Source organism: Fundulus heteroclitus, chromosome 20, assembly GCF_011125445.2.
Source record: "Fundulus heteroclitus isolate FHET01 chromosome 20, MU-UCD_Fhet_4.1, whole genome shotgun sequence".
NCBI classification, from domain to species: domain Eukaryota; kingdom Metazoa; phylum Chordata; class Actinopteri; order Cyprinodontiformes; family Fundulidae; genus Fundulus; species Fundulus heteroclitus.
The window spans coordinates 28,155,191-28,172,880 of record NC_046380.1 but is presented as its reverse complement, the minus strand read 5'-3'; the positions used below and the strand labels follow the sequence as shown (position 1 = coordinate 28,172,880).

General features: G+C 39.8%; 1 protein-coding gene across 7 annotated transcripts in view; it reads right to left on the bottom strand.

Moving 5' to 3' along the window:
• Nucleotides 1–17,690, bottom strand: part of ppfia4 (PTPRF interacting protein alpha 4) — a 101,486-nt gene that overhangs the window by 23,000 nt on the left and 60,796 nt on the right. For all 7 annotated transcript variants that reach the window (XM_036151350.1, XM_036151351.1, XM_036151354.1 and 4 more), the window contains 3 exons: nucleotides 2,215–2,316; nucleotides 1,939–2,103; nucleotides 220–294 (listed from right to left, as the gene is read on the bottom strand). In XM_036151350.1, coding sequence (XP_036007243.1) covers nucleotides 220–294; nucleotides 1,939–2,103; nucleotides 2,215–2,316 — 342 coding nt within the window. The remainder of the gene's footprint in view (nucleotides 1–219; nucleotides 295–1,938; nucleotides 2,104–2,214; nucleotides 2,317–17,690) is intronic.

Below are 17,690 nucleotides of genomic sequence, written 5' to 3'. Positions count from 1 at the left end.
TCACATTATTTCTCATATTACCTTCCTGCTGGGATAACACTATAACTGGCTCTGAGATGAACATCTAATTCATCTGCATTTAGTGAGATTCCAACATGTGAATACTTTCTAACAGAGCCATAAGACATCATAAATCACTAGCTGTTGTTGAAGAGTCTGGGATTCCGAACTTCCTACCACACCAGACAGAGGATTTTAATTTTTTCCAAGCTGTTTTACCTCCTGGGTGGTAGATGCTAGTTGCCCCTCCAAGGTTGCCACCCTCTCCAAAGCCACCCGAAGCCTCTCTCGTACCTGACAAAGAGAGCACAATTACACAGAATATGGGTCACAGTTCTACTGACTGGAGTGTTTCTGGTGTGGAAAACTATTCCTGCTCCCTGAAGTTCCCCATGTTTTGTTGAATGACAACTGCAAACTACAATTTCTTTAAAGAGTTTCTGTAAAACATCAACGATAGTTTTCAACATATTTTACAAATTAAATTCCTAAAAGTGGGGCATGGATTGTATTCAGCCCCTTATTTTCCAATGCCCCTAAATAAAACCTAGTACAGTCTGGTGTCTTTAGAAATCCCTTGAATAGTAAATAAAGTCAACCTGTATTTAATTTAACATCTTTATAAATCATAGCGTTTAATGAATGGCTTACATATTTGTGGGGCAACATTAGTGAACAAACCGCATCACGAAGACCAAAGGAACGCTGCAGAGAGGCCGGCGAGAAAGCTTGAGGAGAAATTTAAAGGGGGTTAGGAAATAAAACAAAATAATATGTTCTGAACACCTCACAGAGCACTGTTCAATCCACCGAGTGAAAACGGAAACAGTGCTGCACGATTGCAAACCTGGAAAGAAGGTGTTTTGGACAAATTAGATGAAAATCTTTCAGCAGGAAAAACTTTAGTGGCAGAGAAACGGCACATCATGAAAACACAATCTATTGGTTGAAGCCTGGTGGGAGACTGGGGTGGAGGTTCATCATAGGGCTGGACAATTATTCAATAACAATATATATCGATCGATAGACGTATACCGATGGTACAAAAAAAGGTTCAATAAAAAGTTAAACAGAATAACAGTTTTCCTTCCTTTTGCATTCTAGACTATCATGTAGGTTAATATTATATGTCAATACATCTTCCCAACCAATCACAAACACAAACCCCGGAGCGCTGTCACCAAGCTCCGCCCCCTTCAAAGACTTCAGAGAGCAGGTGCTCTTTTTCTTTTTTAAAACACTTGCAGCTTTGGTAAAAAGTTGGTTGAATTAAGGGTTGAGTTTGAATTTAGTGTTTGTGTGTTCTGTATCTAAAATAGGTTGCTATCAGCCTAAAATGGCCAGGGCTGTACTTAAAATATATATTTTGAACTTGTTGATAATTATCGATGTCGATCCATATGATTTCTATTTTATCGATGTGCTTTTTTTTCTATATCGTCCAGCCCTAGTTCATCAACGAGCCTAAACATACAGCCTACAATGGAGCAGTTATACTAAAGCATATTAATGTTTTAGAATGGCCTAGTCAAAGTCCAGGCCTACATCCAGTTTAGAATCTCGGTCAAACAGTGAAAAAGTTCAAGGGGCATCAATTTTTGCAAGACACTGTAAATATGCTACCACTGGTGTTGATGCAATCTCGTGGCCCACTCCCTTTTCGCGTTAAAAAGTCTTTGCAGCCTCAGTTTTCTTATTTACATGGCTAGCTTTTACTGTGACAGCGAGGGAGTAATGAGGTTCATTCACAAAATAACAGCTGGAAGAAATGTGCCAGAAAACCAATAGATTCTGAATTAAGCAGTTGAATGGGGAGAGCTGTTCTGTCTGAGAAGAAACACGACATCATAACACGTCATCCACGCCGAGCAATGAAACGGTTTAATTAGGCATGTAGCGTGCGTGCACAAACTGATCAAAGTCAAAGGGGGGCCCCACCTTTTCATCCAGGGCCTTGTGGTGTTCAAACAGCGACTTCAGAGCCTTCAGGACCTCCACCTCACTGGAGACTCCAGATGGCGGCGGTGCCTGTCTCTTCACCACTGTCATCCTAAGGCTGCGTTCATGACGGGACACCAGGCACTCCAGGTGCTCCAGCAGCAGCTACGGCACCGCACACAAACACAGAAACATTCACTTCAGACTTGGACGTCTTCTTTCCGACGGCCGCACACTTTTGCCCACACGTTTGCTCGCGGACAGCGGCACACGTACCCTGGTGTTGTTCCTTTCAGCTTTCAGCTCAGATATTTCCTCTTCTTTTTCCAGCAGCTGCTCCCGGCATATGTTCAGCTCCTTCGTCAGAGTGGCAAACTCCTACGCGGCAAACAGACAGAACACCCACACTGAGGTTAATGCCGTCTCCCTGATGAACAAAGTGGGCGCTGCTTTAGTCCAAATGAGTCACGTGTGGAAAAGTGGTCCAGGAGTAGTAGTTTACTATCTGCGTGAGGCATACTTTATGAACAGCTGACATTTGGGTGGATATCAATTTTGGGACACTCCAGGCTGTTCCTTCTGCAGTGCTCCTGATCTTGTAAATGTTCTCCTAGCTCATGCCAATAAAAGACAACCCAGTTAACATGGAGGACATTTAAAAACCTGGAACTGCAGTGTTTTATCTCCTATAACATCTAATTAATTAATATATGCATTAATCCATCAATCTAGGAAACAACTATCAGCTCCAGCCTCTTTAATTAGAGCTAATATGAAAGACCACCTAACCATAAACCTAACCATCAACAGGCAAATTATTAATCTGACAACCTCAACATAGCAGTTATCTAAAGAAACAATTTTTTATTATTATTATTGCTGAATAAGAAACAAATGAGCAAAGATTAAATCTCGTCTGGGCTGGAAAAGTCTTTGGCTTATTGATTGTTTTTCTTTCACGTTAACTTTTTTTTTTTTTTTTTTTACTTCCAAGAAGATTTGAAGCACTTTAAGTCCTAGGAATATGCTTTTACGCTTCAGTCACATTTGTGGGCGTATTAAAAAGCCATGTGTTACGTGGGTCTAAACGTGAGGAAATGAGGAGAATTTTTGTGGAACATTAAGTCCTGTCACATCTCTGAAGTATGAGTTTCAGTTTTGATGTGCAGTCTGTGTGATTTGTATGCTCTGTGTGTGTGTTATGTGTCAAGATCCCGGTGTGTGTGTGTGTGTGTGTGTGTGTGTGTGTGTGTGTGTGTGTGTGTACAAGTGTGAGATCTCTCTGGAGACGAGGGTATAGTATCAAGCAGCAGACTTCACACCTGATGAGATCTTCTCCCCAACCTGCTGGGGTTATAAGGAGCTGAGAGCCGGCTCTTCTTTGCCCGATGATCAACCAACCTTGTTTGAGTCACGCCCTGACTACATTTCAGTTCTCGTCATAGAAATCTAACTAGCGCTTCTTTGAGTTGCCTCTGAGCTCTTTGCCTCCCAGGTAACAGTACCTTAAAGTACTCCTTGTCTTCCTCAAGTAAAGCTCAAGATTCCCTGTGACAATAACCCCTGGAAAACACCCCACGGTCAGTTTCTGCAGCTCCTTTCTCTCTAGTGTTTTTTTTTTATTTGTGTTGTTGTCTGCTCTCCAACGGTGTCTGCCTCAGTTCAAAGCTCTCGTTGTCAGTGCTCACCAGTCGTATCTCCTGGAAGCAAGCACACCCGGAGCAATTTACCCCAACCTGTGTTTTAAATACTTAATCACTCTGTGTCCTAACTGATTCTTGTAATGTGGGTCAAAAAGATTTGAGACCATGACAATACGAGGTGATAAATGTAAAATTGTGTACTTTTGTGTTTCCATTCTTGTTGTTTATTTTTCTCTCTCCGTATTTACAGAACCCATGACAATTTGGAGACAAAAGTTCAATGATCAAAGCATAATCTGAGTGCCCCAATACATAAAAAAAAAAAATCATCATCTGCAAGCAGTAGGTTGCGCTGCTGTCAGCAGAGGTTACTCCAAGCGTTTGGCATGCTGAGGTTAGTGACCCTTGTGAATCGGTCTGGACAGAGCCAACGAGCTGAACACATTCTTCAACAGATTCAGTTCAGGAACAAGCTATGCCCCCTTCTCTCCTGGCCACAATCAAACAGACATAACACCCTCCTCTGACCCAAAGCTTTCGAGTCACACCTCAAATGTTTTATTTTCCAAGAAGGCGAAACAAATCCGAAGTTGATCCCTTTGCCTCCACTTTCTACCTTTATGTCTGTAGAATAAATGTGAAGAGGCTGCTGGAGAGACAGAACTGGAATAAGGCTGCAAGTGCAGATTTTGCAGCATCAGAGTCTTTTGCAGCACCAGAGTCTTAAAGGCCTGTGCAGAGCAGATTTGTGGGTTTCTGCAGCACCTCTTCAACCTTAGCCTGATCCAGGAGATGGTTTTAACCCATCACCCTTGGGGAGCAGTGGGCTGCTCTAACCACTAGGCCAACACTCCCCATACACTGAGATGCAGCTCAGTAGGCAATTTGGGGTTAAGTGCCTTGCCCACGGGCCCATTGACATGTGGCAAGGGGAAGCTGGAATCAAACCCACAACCTTCTGATTACCAGATGACTACTCAACCCATCAAGCCACAAGGCCTCCTGCCTTGTTCCTGTACCAAAGAAAACTCACCCATCAGTCATTAATGACTATAGAGCTGTTGCCCTGACATCCCACATCATGAAGATCCAAGAGAGGCTGAGTAACCAAACTTCGACAAACCCAATGTCACTTAGACAAAGCAGACAGCACTGTGAGAATCATGATGTCTCCAGTGCATTTAACCCAATTCAGCCTGATTTGCTTTGTCAGAAACTCCAGAACAGTCAGGTGGACAACAATCACCTGGATCAGAGACTACCTGAGAAACAGACCACAGTTTGTGAGAGTGAAGAGTCGTGTGTCTAACCAGGTAGTCATCAGCAGAAGAACACCACAGGGGACTGTACCATTCCTTTTCAGTCTGTACGTATTAGACTTTTACTACAAGCCAGATGTGATGCCACTTTGTTAACCTTTTGAGGTTAACAATCAGTGAAGCATATATTAACACTATAATTGGACAATGGTGATACACTAATGATAAGATATTTTTTTATTTTTCAAAGATTATGTCTTTAAAGCTATAGTTAATTAATATATTATGTATTCAGAAAAAGGAGGTTAAAAAAAAATTCTCTGTGGGAGCTGCAGGCCTGTAAAAACTCTAACCAATCACTGCCGTTGGGTCTGAAGGGCATGGATTTGTAAGAGTTTTGTTCCTGCTTTCATTCCCCTCTGTCCCTCAAGTTCTGGGGGAATCGTCTTATCTGTTGGTTTGTCCCACACGTCAGTCATTCTGACGCGTTCATGTAACGCCAGTGTGTGTCCACATTCTTTGTTAGTTTCTGCTTGCTGGCTGCGCATACACACTTCTAGTGTTTATTTAACCAGTTAGCTTAGCGACTAGCTTAGTGGTTAGCTGTTCAATGTAGCTTCGCTGCTCTCACCGTAGACTTTGAACATGGCTGAGAGTCGCTTGAAGCGAACCGCGTTCATGTTTATGAGAAGAAGAGGATAGCCTCAGTAGAAAGTAATAAGACCTGAGTGGATTTGGAAGATGTTTTTCACCTGTCTTTCCCCCTGAAGAGCGTAGGAGCAATGTAAGACATTGTTGCGCATGCGCAGTTATTCAAAAAGGGATTGGGGAAACTTTGGGAAAAAATCTCAGCCCCAAGCTTTACGTAAAATGAAGTGTCTAGTTGCAGATTTATGTTTTCTTGGTGTAAAAATATTTATTCTATAACTCACTGCCTGGGTGCCTTAGCTTCATCATTCCCACCACTCACATCATTTGAGATAGTACCATCTCCCTCCAAACATCGATAAACAGCCACATATCTCTGACTCTGATGGACATTTAATATTCCTGTGCAGTTGTTAATAGATTGCTCCATTACCTTTCATTGTTTGAGATGGGCCTGTATTGGCTGAGCATGTCTGCTGTTGGCTTCTCACAGTTTATAAGCTTTAATGGTGCGTGACTGGGGAGGTTTTTTTTCTTTCTTCTCTTATTTTATATGGGACCTCTAAACAGCAGCAATCTGAAGGTCCTTTGCAGGGAATTTATGCATGTAGGTTTATCTGCACATAATGTATTTTTGCACGTGTACAAACCGTATTAAACCGTCAATCCAAGGGATGTTTTCTAAGCAGTTGATAGCCAAGTCAAAGATGCTTTAAAAAAATACAAATCTCTGTTAATTCTATGCATATTGACCGGATGTCAAAAAGCAGAGAAGTTTCATGTCATTCAATGTCATTTAGTAATATGTTTTTGGTCTGGGTGCACTGGCCCAGTACCTGGGTGGCTATTAGTTTCAGGTGCATCTTGGCGTGCTAGTCTTATTTTCCACCAACGACGTTTGTCTCTTGGCTTCTGTTCAGTCCAACCTGGTACCCAGAGATCCATAGTCTCTCTGTTTGTTTTACTCAAAATTACTCACAATCACACATACCAACTGCCACACGCACTCCCATGTGACACCGGGCTCTGCTTTTCACATTCTCGTGATAAATCTAAACACAATGACTCAAACTGAAATTAAGTTGGCTCTGTGACCATTTAGTCTCTTGCTGAAACTGCGTCAAAGAAACTGGAGTGTGGCTGAGGTCCTGCCCAAACAAACAAAGGTGAAACATCTTAAAAATAAAATATCCTTCAGATTGGTCAAAGATATTTTATGTGGAAATCCCGACCACCGTCTTGGATAGGATGACATTAAATATATAGTAAAACTAGATCTAACATTAGCGGGGAAAATGTCATGCCTGAAATATTTTTCAATCTGCCTGCAGCCTCTATGGTATAATGCACAAAGCTCCTGAAATGCTTCCCACAGAACATAATAGCCATACCAGTATTACTATTTATGAAGCTGGAACACAACATATTATTGGCCTTCAGTGAAAACAAATGGTGTGAGACTTTTAGTAAGAAATGCCGAAATAACATCCTTCAAAAGACTTCAGTGCCTCAGTATCTCCTCAGATCCTCTGGCATTCTTCAGACAAAAAAAACAACAACCCTAATTGATTCAACAAAACAATTCAGTTTGCAGAAAACAGAATTGCTACCCATTTCCAATGACAAAATTCCTTCTTTGCCATTTCTGAAGCTCACATCTGCTGGAAGCACTGCCATGAATGAAAAGTGGAGTTAAAATATCCAGAGGAAATTTTGCTAATCATCATCATAATAGTCCGCCATGTCTTAAGGCAAACATGATGGTAAAGTTGCTGAAAGATCATACAATTTACATTTTGGCTCCACTGCCATGAAATGAAGGAAGGAAGAGATAATACAGCAATAATCCGCCATCATCAGTCAGGGGATGTTGCTGTTTCCTTTACATGGGGACTAAAGGTGATCAACTAAAGTATACATCTTTACCAGCAATTAAATTCATACAAAAAAAAGTCAGATAAAGTGAGACAACAAAGTGGAATATACATTTAATCATACAAATAATGTAAAAATGGGAATAAAAAATATCATCTTCTTTATCTGTGACTACTGGCACAAATGAATGGACAGACAGACAAATGGATTTACCTTGCCAAAGTGGGATAGTAAATCACACTTTTTATCCCTCTATGTTATTTTTGCGAATCATGAAAATATTTAAATCAAATTCCAGACTTTGTGGGTTTCATAAGTTTTTGGTGCTAAAAAGACTCACAGGCTTTTAGTTACAGTTTTATAACACAGAGAGGAAAAAAAAAACACAGGCAATTATGAATGTAATCTGAATAAGGATAATATATGTGCCCTAATTTACTTGGTGGTGCCTTTGAAGTAGCCACGTTGTCTGGTCTGGGCTGTTTATATGCTGAACCACACATGCAAGAAAAAAAAACTAAAACATCAAAGCGAACAGGGGGATACACTGATGCACACTAACTAAACTGAGTTTTTGGAATAATAATCCAAAGAGCATAATTTGGATTAGATAAAAATAAAATGCACCCAAACAGGCACAAAGCATACATAAAGTCATCTTCCCTGCATAGTTACTGAACCTTTTTGTTACACTCCGATCAAAAGCAAAAATGGGGTGCGGATACGGAAAGAGCTAAGAAAGGAGTGACTATTAGAAAGGGGAAAATGGGTCAGCATGCCCATTTAGCTTCCCTTTATTCCATAGAGGTGGACCAATACACAGGAGCTCAGACCAAATCCACCAACAGATGTTACATCTCACTGTCTCTTTCAATGATGGCAAAAAATGGTCCTTTACCTCATTTCTTTATCCCTCTGTTCCTTTTGCTTTTAGTAAGCCCTCTCTATCTCTACTTAAAAAAAGCGGTAAATACAGAAAGAGAAAGAAATACACAGTAAAAATAGAAAAGGGCATGAATAAGAAAGCTGGACTTTTCTGAATCTGAGAAGACTTGTTTTATAAGCAAATATAACACATTGCCTTAAAAAAAAAAAACAAAGAAAGAAAAAGAATCCAAAAATTGGTTTAAGTCCTCTTGAGGGCCTGTCCAACACCTTTCATCTGACAGCATCTACAGCCTTTGTGTTTTTCCCTCCTTTGACATGCCGAGCAGCCCAAACCAAACAAAAATCCCCGGGCGCTTTTCAGAAGTCAGACACTGACGGGGCTCGCTGACAACAACCTCGACATCTGTCAGGGAGTAAAAACCGTACAGAGCGCGGAAGAAGGGTGTCTGTGCTGTCTGGAAGGAACGCCGCTACCTCCAGTTCTAGATAGCAAACATTGCTGAGCCCAGACATTGTAAAGGGATTTCTCTCTTTTCTCTTCCTTAAGCAGGTGGGGATTAACGGATGGAAATAAAATGCTGTGTCTGTGAGTAACTGAGCGTGAGCAAAGAGGGAAGGAGATTGGAGCAATCACATTAAAAAGGGCTGTAAATATTTAAATTCATTGTCAAGTCTGCATGCATACTATACAGACAATCCCAAAAATATATAAAAAACAACATTTAAATAAGGTCATCCATCTGTACTGGTGCAGGCTGCGTCTCAGGTCGCCTCTCATTTTGCTCATTCTCTGAATGACAAAACACATTCAGGCATTAAAAAGTGGCAGTCTAAATGGTTTGATGATTCCATTTTATTTTCAAGAAAAAATAAATATGTACTTGTAATTTGTATTTAGATATAATTACTTGTCTAATTCAATCTAAGTACATTTTATTTAGCTAAAAATATGAGCTATGAGGGCCACAGCATTCATCAGGTCTGATCTTTTTTCCATTTAAGAGCAACGGCCCGTTTCTTTTAAGCTGCCGTAGCTGAGAAAACCGAGTTCTGAGGACTACGTCTCACAGATTGTGTCACATCTTATCCCACTGCTGCCAAAAAAAAGCACTTTAATATTCAGTTTATTCCAATTTATACATGCAGTACCAATTAACAACAAATGTTACTCAGGCATTTTACCAATCCAACCAACTTCCAACCAAACTTTACTTATAAAGCTCTTAAAACAAACCGAAGTGCTGTACAGATAAAAGCTACATATAAGATAACACTGGTGCAACAAATAGTATTCAAAATGAATAGAATAAGAAAATACATGTGTACCCTGCCCCTTGACCAATGACCACTGGAGATAGGCATCTTTTTACCAAAACACTCAATATTCTAACAATAGTGAATAATCTAAGCTCTTTACTTGCTTTGCACAACGTCTTTCCTATTTTTCACATTTGTGCTGCCTTTTGAACACAATATGTTTTCTTCTTCTTCTGTGCAATCTCCCTCCGACCCCCTCTGTTACTTTGACAACTGCTCTCCTTTCTAACAGGAACAGTATAAGCCTCAGCATGCATGTGCGGCTCTTCCCTCCCGCTCGTTGGATTCATTAACTCAAGTAGGTATCGCCAAAGCAACACGAGGGAAGCGGGGATGGAGAATTTGCGTTTGTGTGGTATTTGTGAGAAAAGCTAATGGGATGGCGGCTCGATCAGCGTCAGTGCAGACGGGAGCAATGGGGAAAAGAAGAAAATATGTGACTAAGTTAGAAGAAAAGGAGACCAAAAGTGTAAACACAGCAGTTCGTTCACACATCATATGGTTTCCACAGCATGCTTATGTATGCTTATCGGAGGATGCCTACTGCTCGTGTACATAGTGCCTTGCAAAAGCATTCACCCCCCGGGGACACCCCTTCTCATTTTGTCCCTAAATGACAACCAACCTGTATGAAATGTATTTGCAGAAGCATAAAATTATACAGTGGAAGGAAGGAAAAGATGATTTACAAGAAACAAAAGTTAAAATCTGAAGTCTGTGGTGTGCATTTGCATTCAGGCCCCTTTAGTATGATGCTCCAAACACAAAATCCAGGTTTAAGTCATCTAATTAGTAAATGGACCTAAATTGTGTGTAAATTAATGTCTGTGTAAATCCAACTGTTCTTTGAAGGCCTCAGAACCAGGGAAGGTTACTTGTTGATGGAAAGCTCAGAGATGTCCTTTTAGCAGGATGTCACAAGCAATGTAGGAGACACAGCCACCGTGTGGACGAAGGTGCTCTGCTCACATGAGACAAAAATCCAACCGTTTGCTCTTCACGCTAACAGTATGCGTGGTGGAAAAGGAATATGGCAGAGCATCCTGAAAACATTATCCCCTGAAACATGGCGGCATCATTCTGTGGGGAGGCTTTTGTAGCACAGAGAAAAGGGGCGCTAGTGGGAGCTGATGGGATTGAGCTAAATATAAAGCCATTCTGGAAGAAAACCCTGATAGAGCCTGCAAAAGAAGTGAGACTCGAGGAAAGGCTTAACTGCAATATTTAGTTTTTTATGCCGCTGAGCTCTGGAACAAACTCCCGGAAAACCTGAGACGCGCAGAAACAGTTGGTTCCTTTACATCAGGGCTAAAATACATTACTATTGTTGTTACTGCAGCTTACCCATTATAGCCAGAGATTTATCATTCTGTTTCTATCTTGTCTTAACTTGTTTTTGACTTAAAAAAAAAATTACATTTCTTTTTGATGCGATGTGTCATGTTCTTAATGCATGTCTCATGTTTCTGGTGTATTTGGTGTTTTACGTTGTATTTTCTTTTGTAAAGCCCTTTCCTGTGCATAAATGGTGCAATACGAAGACATTTGCCTTGCCTCGCCTTCAAGCTGGACACTAACACTGAACATACAACATACTACGATGGAATGATTTAGATTAAATCATATTGTGTTACGATGGCTCAGTCAAAGCCCAGACGTAAATTCAACTGAGAATTGGAGCAAAGACTTGGAAAATTGAGTGTTTACAGACACTCCCCATCCAACCTGTTAGAGCTTGACCTATTTTGCAAAGGATGTGCAAAGATTTCTCTCACAGCCACAACTGCAGATAAAGGTAACTCTCCAAATGATTAACTTAAGTGGATGGACACAAACCTGAATTAGTAACACTTTTTTTATGCGCTAAAATAGTTTAACACCTTGTAACTTCTTCTTTCCAGCTCAAAGCGATGTGCTGTGTTTTGGTCTGTCCCATGAAATCCAAATAAAATACACTGAAGTTTGTTGTTCTACGGTGAAAAGGGAACTGGAGATGCGCCACACTCACAACTAACATGACAATATAAAGGCAGCGCTCAGCAAACTCTACATGACATTTGGGATAGTTTTCTTTCTTTTTTCTCTCAGACCTGTTCGACTGGGTACCCTTGAAGTGACGTTCCACAAGTTCTTGATTTTTTTCAAAGTTCATTGACATAAAATGATTGCTCCCACCAAAATCTGCTTTTTCTTTTTTCTTTTTCTCCAACCATAATAATGCAGAAACTAGTCTGAATTCAGTTTAGGATCACTGCAAATTTTAAATATTCTCTTGAACCAAAAAAAACAAAACAAAAATAACTAAAAAATAATTCAGTTTATAGATGTGGCTGCCCCCTCAAGACACGGAGACATTTGCTTTTCTAAAGATTAATACAACACAACACAATGTTCCTCATAACATCCGACGTGCTTTAACTCAGTTCAGCAAAGAGTGGCAAAGATGAACGCAGGGTCAGAGACACTGAGTGCCTCCCTGTGGGGCTTCATATATCACATCTCTGTAACTCCTCACCACTGCAGAGAGCGCCTGACGTGGCGAACAGCAGGGAGGTGGACTCGACCTTGCTCTGACGAACCTTAATCAACGCACGCAAGAACTGTGACACACACCGCCACGGCGCTTTTCGCCTGGGCGATGGCCCCTAAAGTAGGCAGTGAGTAATCTGTTGCCATGACGCCACAGCCTCACACTGCTGTGGATGCCATGGCAACGGCTCATTAGGAAGTGTTGGAGAGCCCGACAAACTTTGCATGAACGTTTCAGCGAAGGGATGTGCTCCGTCGTACATCCGTGTGGGAGAGCGCACTAACGCACGTACGAGCCTGCTAAGAGGTCTTTTCTGTTTTTTGGGTGACAGCGGCACCTTACTGACAAATCTAAGCACGATATGAAGCGTCGGAGGAAGTCAGAAGGCAAAAAAAGGATTCTTTCTAAAACTTTAAACACAAAATGCAATCCGTTTTTTTTTTTATTTATTTACTTAAAGGTTCTATACAGTGCTTTCTCAGCCTTCCAAAGTCAACTATCGGCATATATTATTATCCTTAAACCAAAATTTGTTTAACTGACACTGAATTTAAGTAAAACAACTTTTTTGCTATTTATGAATAAACAATATATGGACATTTTTTATAATTTCCCAATGGAATTGATATAAAAAGAGCTAATTAATTATATTAATAATATTAATAATAATAATAATAATAATAATAATAATAATAATAATAATAATAATAGAAGAGACAATAAGATGGAAATATTGCATATATTAAAAAGAAACTTTTAAAAAATATTTTAGTTTTAAATAAAGCTAAGTATGTGTTGAATTACAAGTCAATAAGAATTTTGTATTGTTCTCTGATTGTGCCATATTTTCTTTATTGTTTAGAAGTATTGGGCAATATATATATATATACCAACAACGTAATGCCACTGATTGTATTACAAAAAAGGATCTATAAGGATTATAAATAGAGCTTCCCCAAGAGACCACACCACTGAACTGCTGTTCAAGTCTAGACTTTTAAAAATCAAAGATTTAGTTAAATTCCAAACACTTTTATTTATGCACAAGGCAAAACTTTATCAGTTACCTCCTGCCATCCAAGGTCTGTTTATGCTGAATAAAGATAGTAGCAGAAGACGATTGGATTTTAAACATCCATCTGCCAGAACCACACTTAAACAAATGATTATTTCTGCTGATGGTGTAAAACAGTGGAACTTACAGGAACATGACCTTAAAGACTGTTCAAGCATTTCACTATTTAAATTTAAGTTTAAGAAAAAAAAAGTTAGGAAAATGTATGAAATGGAATGTAAACGTATCTAGAATGTATAATTATATTTGTCAAACCCATTGCTCAGGGCATTATGTGCCATTTTTTGTTTATTATGAACTGAGAAGGGAGTAGGGTTCATAAGACGTGTTCTTCAACCCGCTCCTGTTCTTACATGCTATGTCATGTTTTTGCATACGACTGAGACCTTGTTTTGTGTAATAATAATTTAAATGCATTACCATGAAAAGAACAAATAAAATGAAGGAATGAACAAATTAATGAATATATGATGAAATATTGCCTTTGGCACTACGCAGTACTCATTTGTTATGAAATATTAGTTGTATTCTGGTGCTATTTTTCCAAATCGGAAGAAAGACGCTTGACTTCACTGTGACACTGCTTACGCTCGTGTAGGGTCGCCCAAGAGCCGCTGCAGCATGGTATCAAAAAAGAACAATTGCTATCATGCAGATTAGGTGCTAAAAGAGCCACTTCGTCACAACTTTGAGCAGAAATGACCGCCCTCTGCCTCACATCATCGCTCCTGGGCGGGGGCGGCCCAGACATGCATGAATCAAGCAAAAATACCCCTTTGGTCATGATTTTGATGAAGGAATAGCGTTATAATGAAGTCAAAAGCTAAAAAAAGTAGATTTTGCATTATCTAGGCCCTTTAAAAAGCAACAATTTCAGTTTCTGTATGAACTGATGTATGGAAGAGATGTAACGAAGCTGGGGGAACTCAAGTTGCACAATATACTGACTCACAATCATCCCTGCAGAATTAATAGAATTTATGTAAATATTAAATAGTTTACGCTTAAATAGTGTTCCAGTAGATTTTAGCCAAAGACAAAAAGGCAACAAGAAGGCTAAATATATCACGTGCGATTCCTGAGCAGTCCAGACACCAATGCGGTGGCTCAAACTGGGCCACCTGTGAGGGCTTTGGGACAATGACAGCAAGCCCCGCTCATTTAGAAGAGTAAGAATGACATGTGGTTTCACATCAGAGTTGGACAATATCAACAAAAATCAGTGTATTTGTAACTATTCATCTATTTGTAAAAGAGTCACTAAAGGGGTCTAAAAATTGACAAGTATAAACACTGGAGATAGAAAAAAATTGTTAAAACCAGCTAAAGTGGTGCCTCTGCCTAAGTAGTTGTCAGCCTTCCACCGCAAAGAAGATTTCTTCACTTTTTTACAAACTCACTGTGATATAAAATTTTTCATACATGTAAGGGAACATTTACTAACAACTACAAACAAAAACTTAATTAAAAAAATCAGAACTATCCCTATGAGGCACAAAAAATAAATACAGCTAATAAACAGGTCTGCATTTGTCATGCTCATTTTAATGTTTTGGTAAAATCCTCTGCTACTGTAGCGCGGCACGCATCAGAGTGATTTTTCATTAACATGTTTGAATATGAGTCTCAATAATGAACTTTCACGGCAGGATGTCTCATTAGAGTACACTGACTAACAATAAAATTAATAAACCATTAAACACAGTTTAACACTGGTGGAATTTATTTAAAATTAAGTCTTCTGTATTAAAATGTATTTTCTGTAATGTGGTGCACTGTTATGTTGTAAATCTCCAAGAAAGCTTTAATTATTTAGAATAATATGATTTTTTTTCACTACATCCCTAGTGCCATACTTGTTGGCACCCCTGCTTTCAGAGATTAGTGCTTCTCCATGTTGCCAGTAGTACAGCACTTAATAGTCCGTCCAAGAAGATTTCAAGATCGTGACTATTAATGCAAATTTTAATCTGCATTTGCCAATTTTTCATGGACTTGGAAAAGTCCATGGAAAATTCCACAAACCTGACCAAATCACCTCAGGCTTATTTTGCTTCTTCTCTGGCCAAACACTACCTCTTGGATCAGCTTTTACCACCTCCCTTAGCCCGCCCCCCACCCCCCTTTATTAACTTAATTTAAACCTGCAAGATCAAAATCTGTGCAATGCTAAATGTCCCATTTGCCAACCATCGTGGCTAAAATATGTGCAGGTCACTTTCCCACATTCCCATACAGCAGTGGCAGAAATCTCATCTGCTATGCAACATGGTGTTGGAACATAGACGAAAACCGATGCTTGAAAAATGCCTTTTCAACCACAAAGAAATGCTAGGAGAATGGCTAAAAAGCAAAGACCCTCCAGACATGAAATGTCAACATGAGAGAGCTGGCATTTTTTGTCCCTTTGATGATTTTGCAGGAACGTTTTGAAAGAAAGTCACAAAATCCCCCATTCAACTCCACAAAAAAAGGGACTTATTGGCTACTCCTATAATAATTAACTGTGTTGGACAATCAGGGAGATCAATTTTGACCATTAATTACTGTTGAGTCTTAAGTTTTGGATATTTTAGTTTTTTTTTTTTTTTTTGTTTGTTTAAAAAAAAAAATTAAATGCCCTTGAACTCTAACAAGATTCCCAGGGCCTTTGCAGAAATCAGCCCACAGCATGACAAATCTTCCAATATACTTAACTATGTTCAGACACTCAGATAAACAAAAAAAGTAAATAAATCCATCAAAAAATGCGCTAGTTCAAGTCATTATATCAAGAATTTTAAAACATTAAAACCTATTTTTGCTCAATGCTGGACTTCCTGCAAGAAATCATGCGTCTGCAGTTAAAGATAAACTTATTTGGAGTTCTTCCAAGCGTCTTCACCAGTGTGGCTATAAGTACGGAGGACGCTGTATATGCACACATTCACTTGCACAATTTCAGTGAAATTTCTGTGGGGATGCTGTTTGCATATTTACTGTGAAAAAGAGAGCTTAAACACAGCAACCAGGTGCTATTTTGAAGAATAATAAAGCTATGTTGCAAACCAAATGTTGCTGCATTATATTTGTTCTAAAAGTGTACATTTTAAACAGCTTTAAGTATAGTTCTCAAAGAGAAATCTGAGTCATCTGAAACCAGAATTACGTATATCGCTTATCAAAATGAAATGACTCTACAAACGTTTGACTGGTACATTTTCATATAAAAGGTTTTGGCCTTTTTTAGGTCTCATCTCTAGAACTGATGAGAAATCCGTGTACTCAGTACGCTCAGTTTAAATACATCATAAAACAGAAAAACAGATTTCTGTCTTGCATTTAAAAGCCAGCGTGAATCTGAAAGAGTTAAAACAAAAGCAACGTCTCGGTATCCACGTCTGGCCAATCATGCACACAAAAAGTCATCTGATAACCGCCTTATTGATTATTTTGCAGCAATATAAGAGCGCGCATCTCCCACTTCCATCTATGTCACTTTTCTATAGTTTGTCAAGTATCAAACCCTTGCTATAGTTTCCCAATTTTTCTAAAACCCCCTCTTCCGTTGCAGGCCTGAGGCAAAGCAGCTCCCATTTATGTATTTTAACATTCTTCATCAAAGCAGAACAAAACCAGAAACTTGATCGAAGAAAGAGACGGAGGGATGAGATGGGAAATTTTGGATAAAAGGAAAAGCACAAAGGAGCTTCTGTGCATCAGTGGAGTCTGTTTCTCACATGTGGAGTAATAAAAGATATGTTTAGTCAGGCATGCGAAGCAGTCGAAGAAAGAGAACGAGCGTTCTCATCAATGCATGACAGATAGTTATCTCTCTTATTTTCTGAAACAATGAGAGATGAAAACATGCAACTAACCGCATCAAACAGCCTCATTTTAAACCCATGCACATTCCCTCACTGAAAAGTAACAATCATGCGTTCCGGCTTGACTGAGGCAAAGTGGGCAAAAGGAAAGAGGAGAAGGCAGGAGGAAGAGGTGCAGAGAAGGCCATATGTCAGTCCTAGAAAAGAGTCATCGGCGCTGAAATCAATACTCAGCCAAGGACACGCAGAGAGTCGCACGGAGACGATCCTTCACCGGTAATGTCCGGGATGCTCGCTGAGAGCCGCGTCCCTACCTGGTACATGTACGCGTTAAAGTTAGTCCAGTTCTGAAGGTAGTTCCTCACTGTCCGGTTCATGGTGGGAGCTACACATATCAGATTGCTGAAATGCAAACTCCGTGAAGAGAGGGCGACGCATGGATTGAAAGAGGAGTTGCAGGGACGATGGACGGAGGAAAAATCCTGGCCCAGAATTGCGCTGCCCTTCACTAGGATGATACCCCTGCTACTCAGCTTCCTACAGACTCAGCCTCCGATGGGAGACAGGATCCCTCCTGCCTCCCATGTGATAGTTCTGTAAAAACAAAGGGGAAGGGAGTGGAAACCCAGGAATCAAGAAAACACGGCAAATCAGGATGAATGGAGAGACAAACTGAGAATGGAGGAGCTCAAAATGGTCTGCCGATGGAGG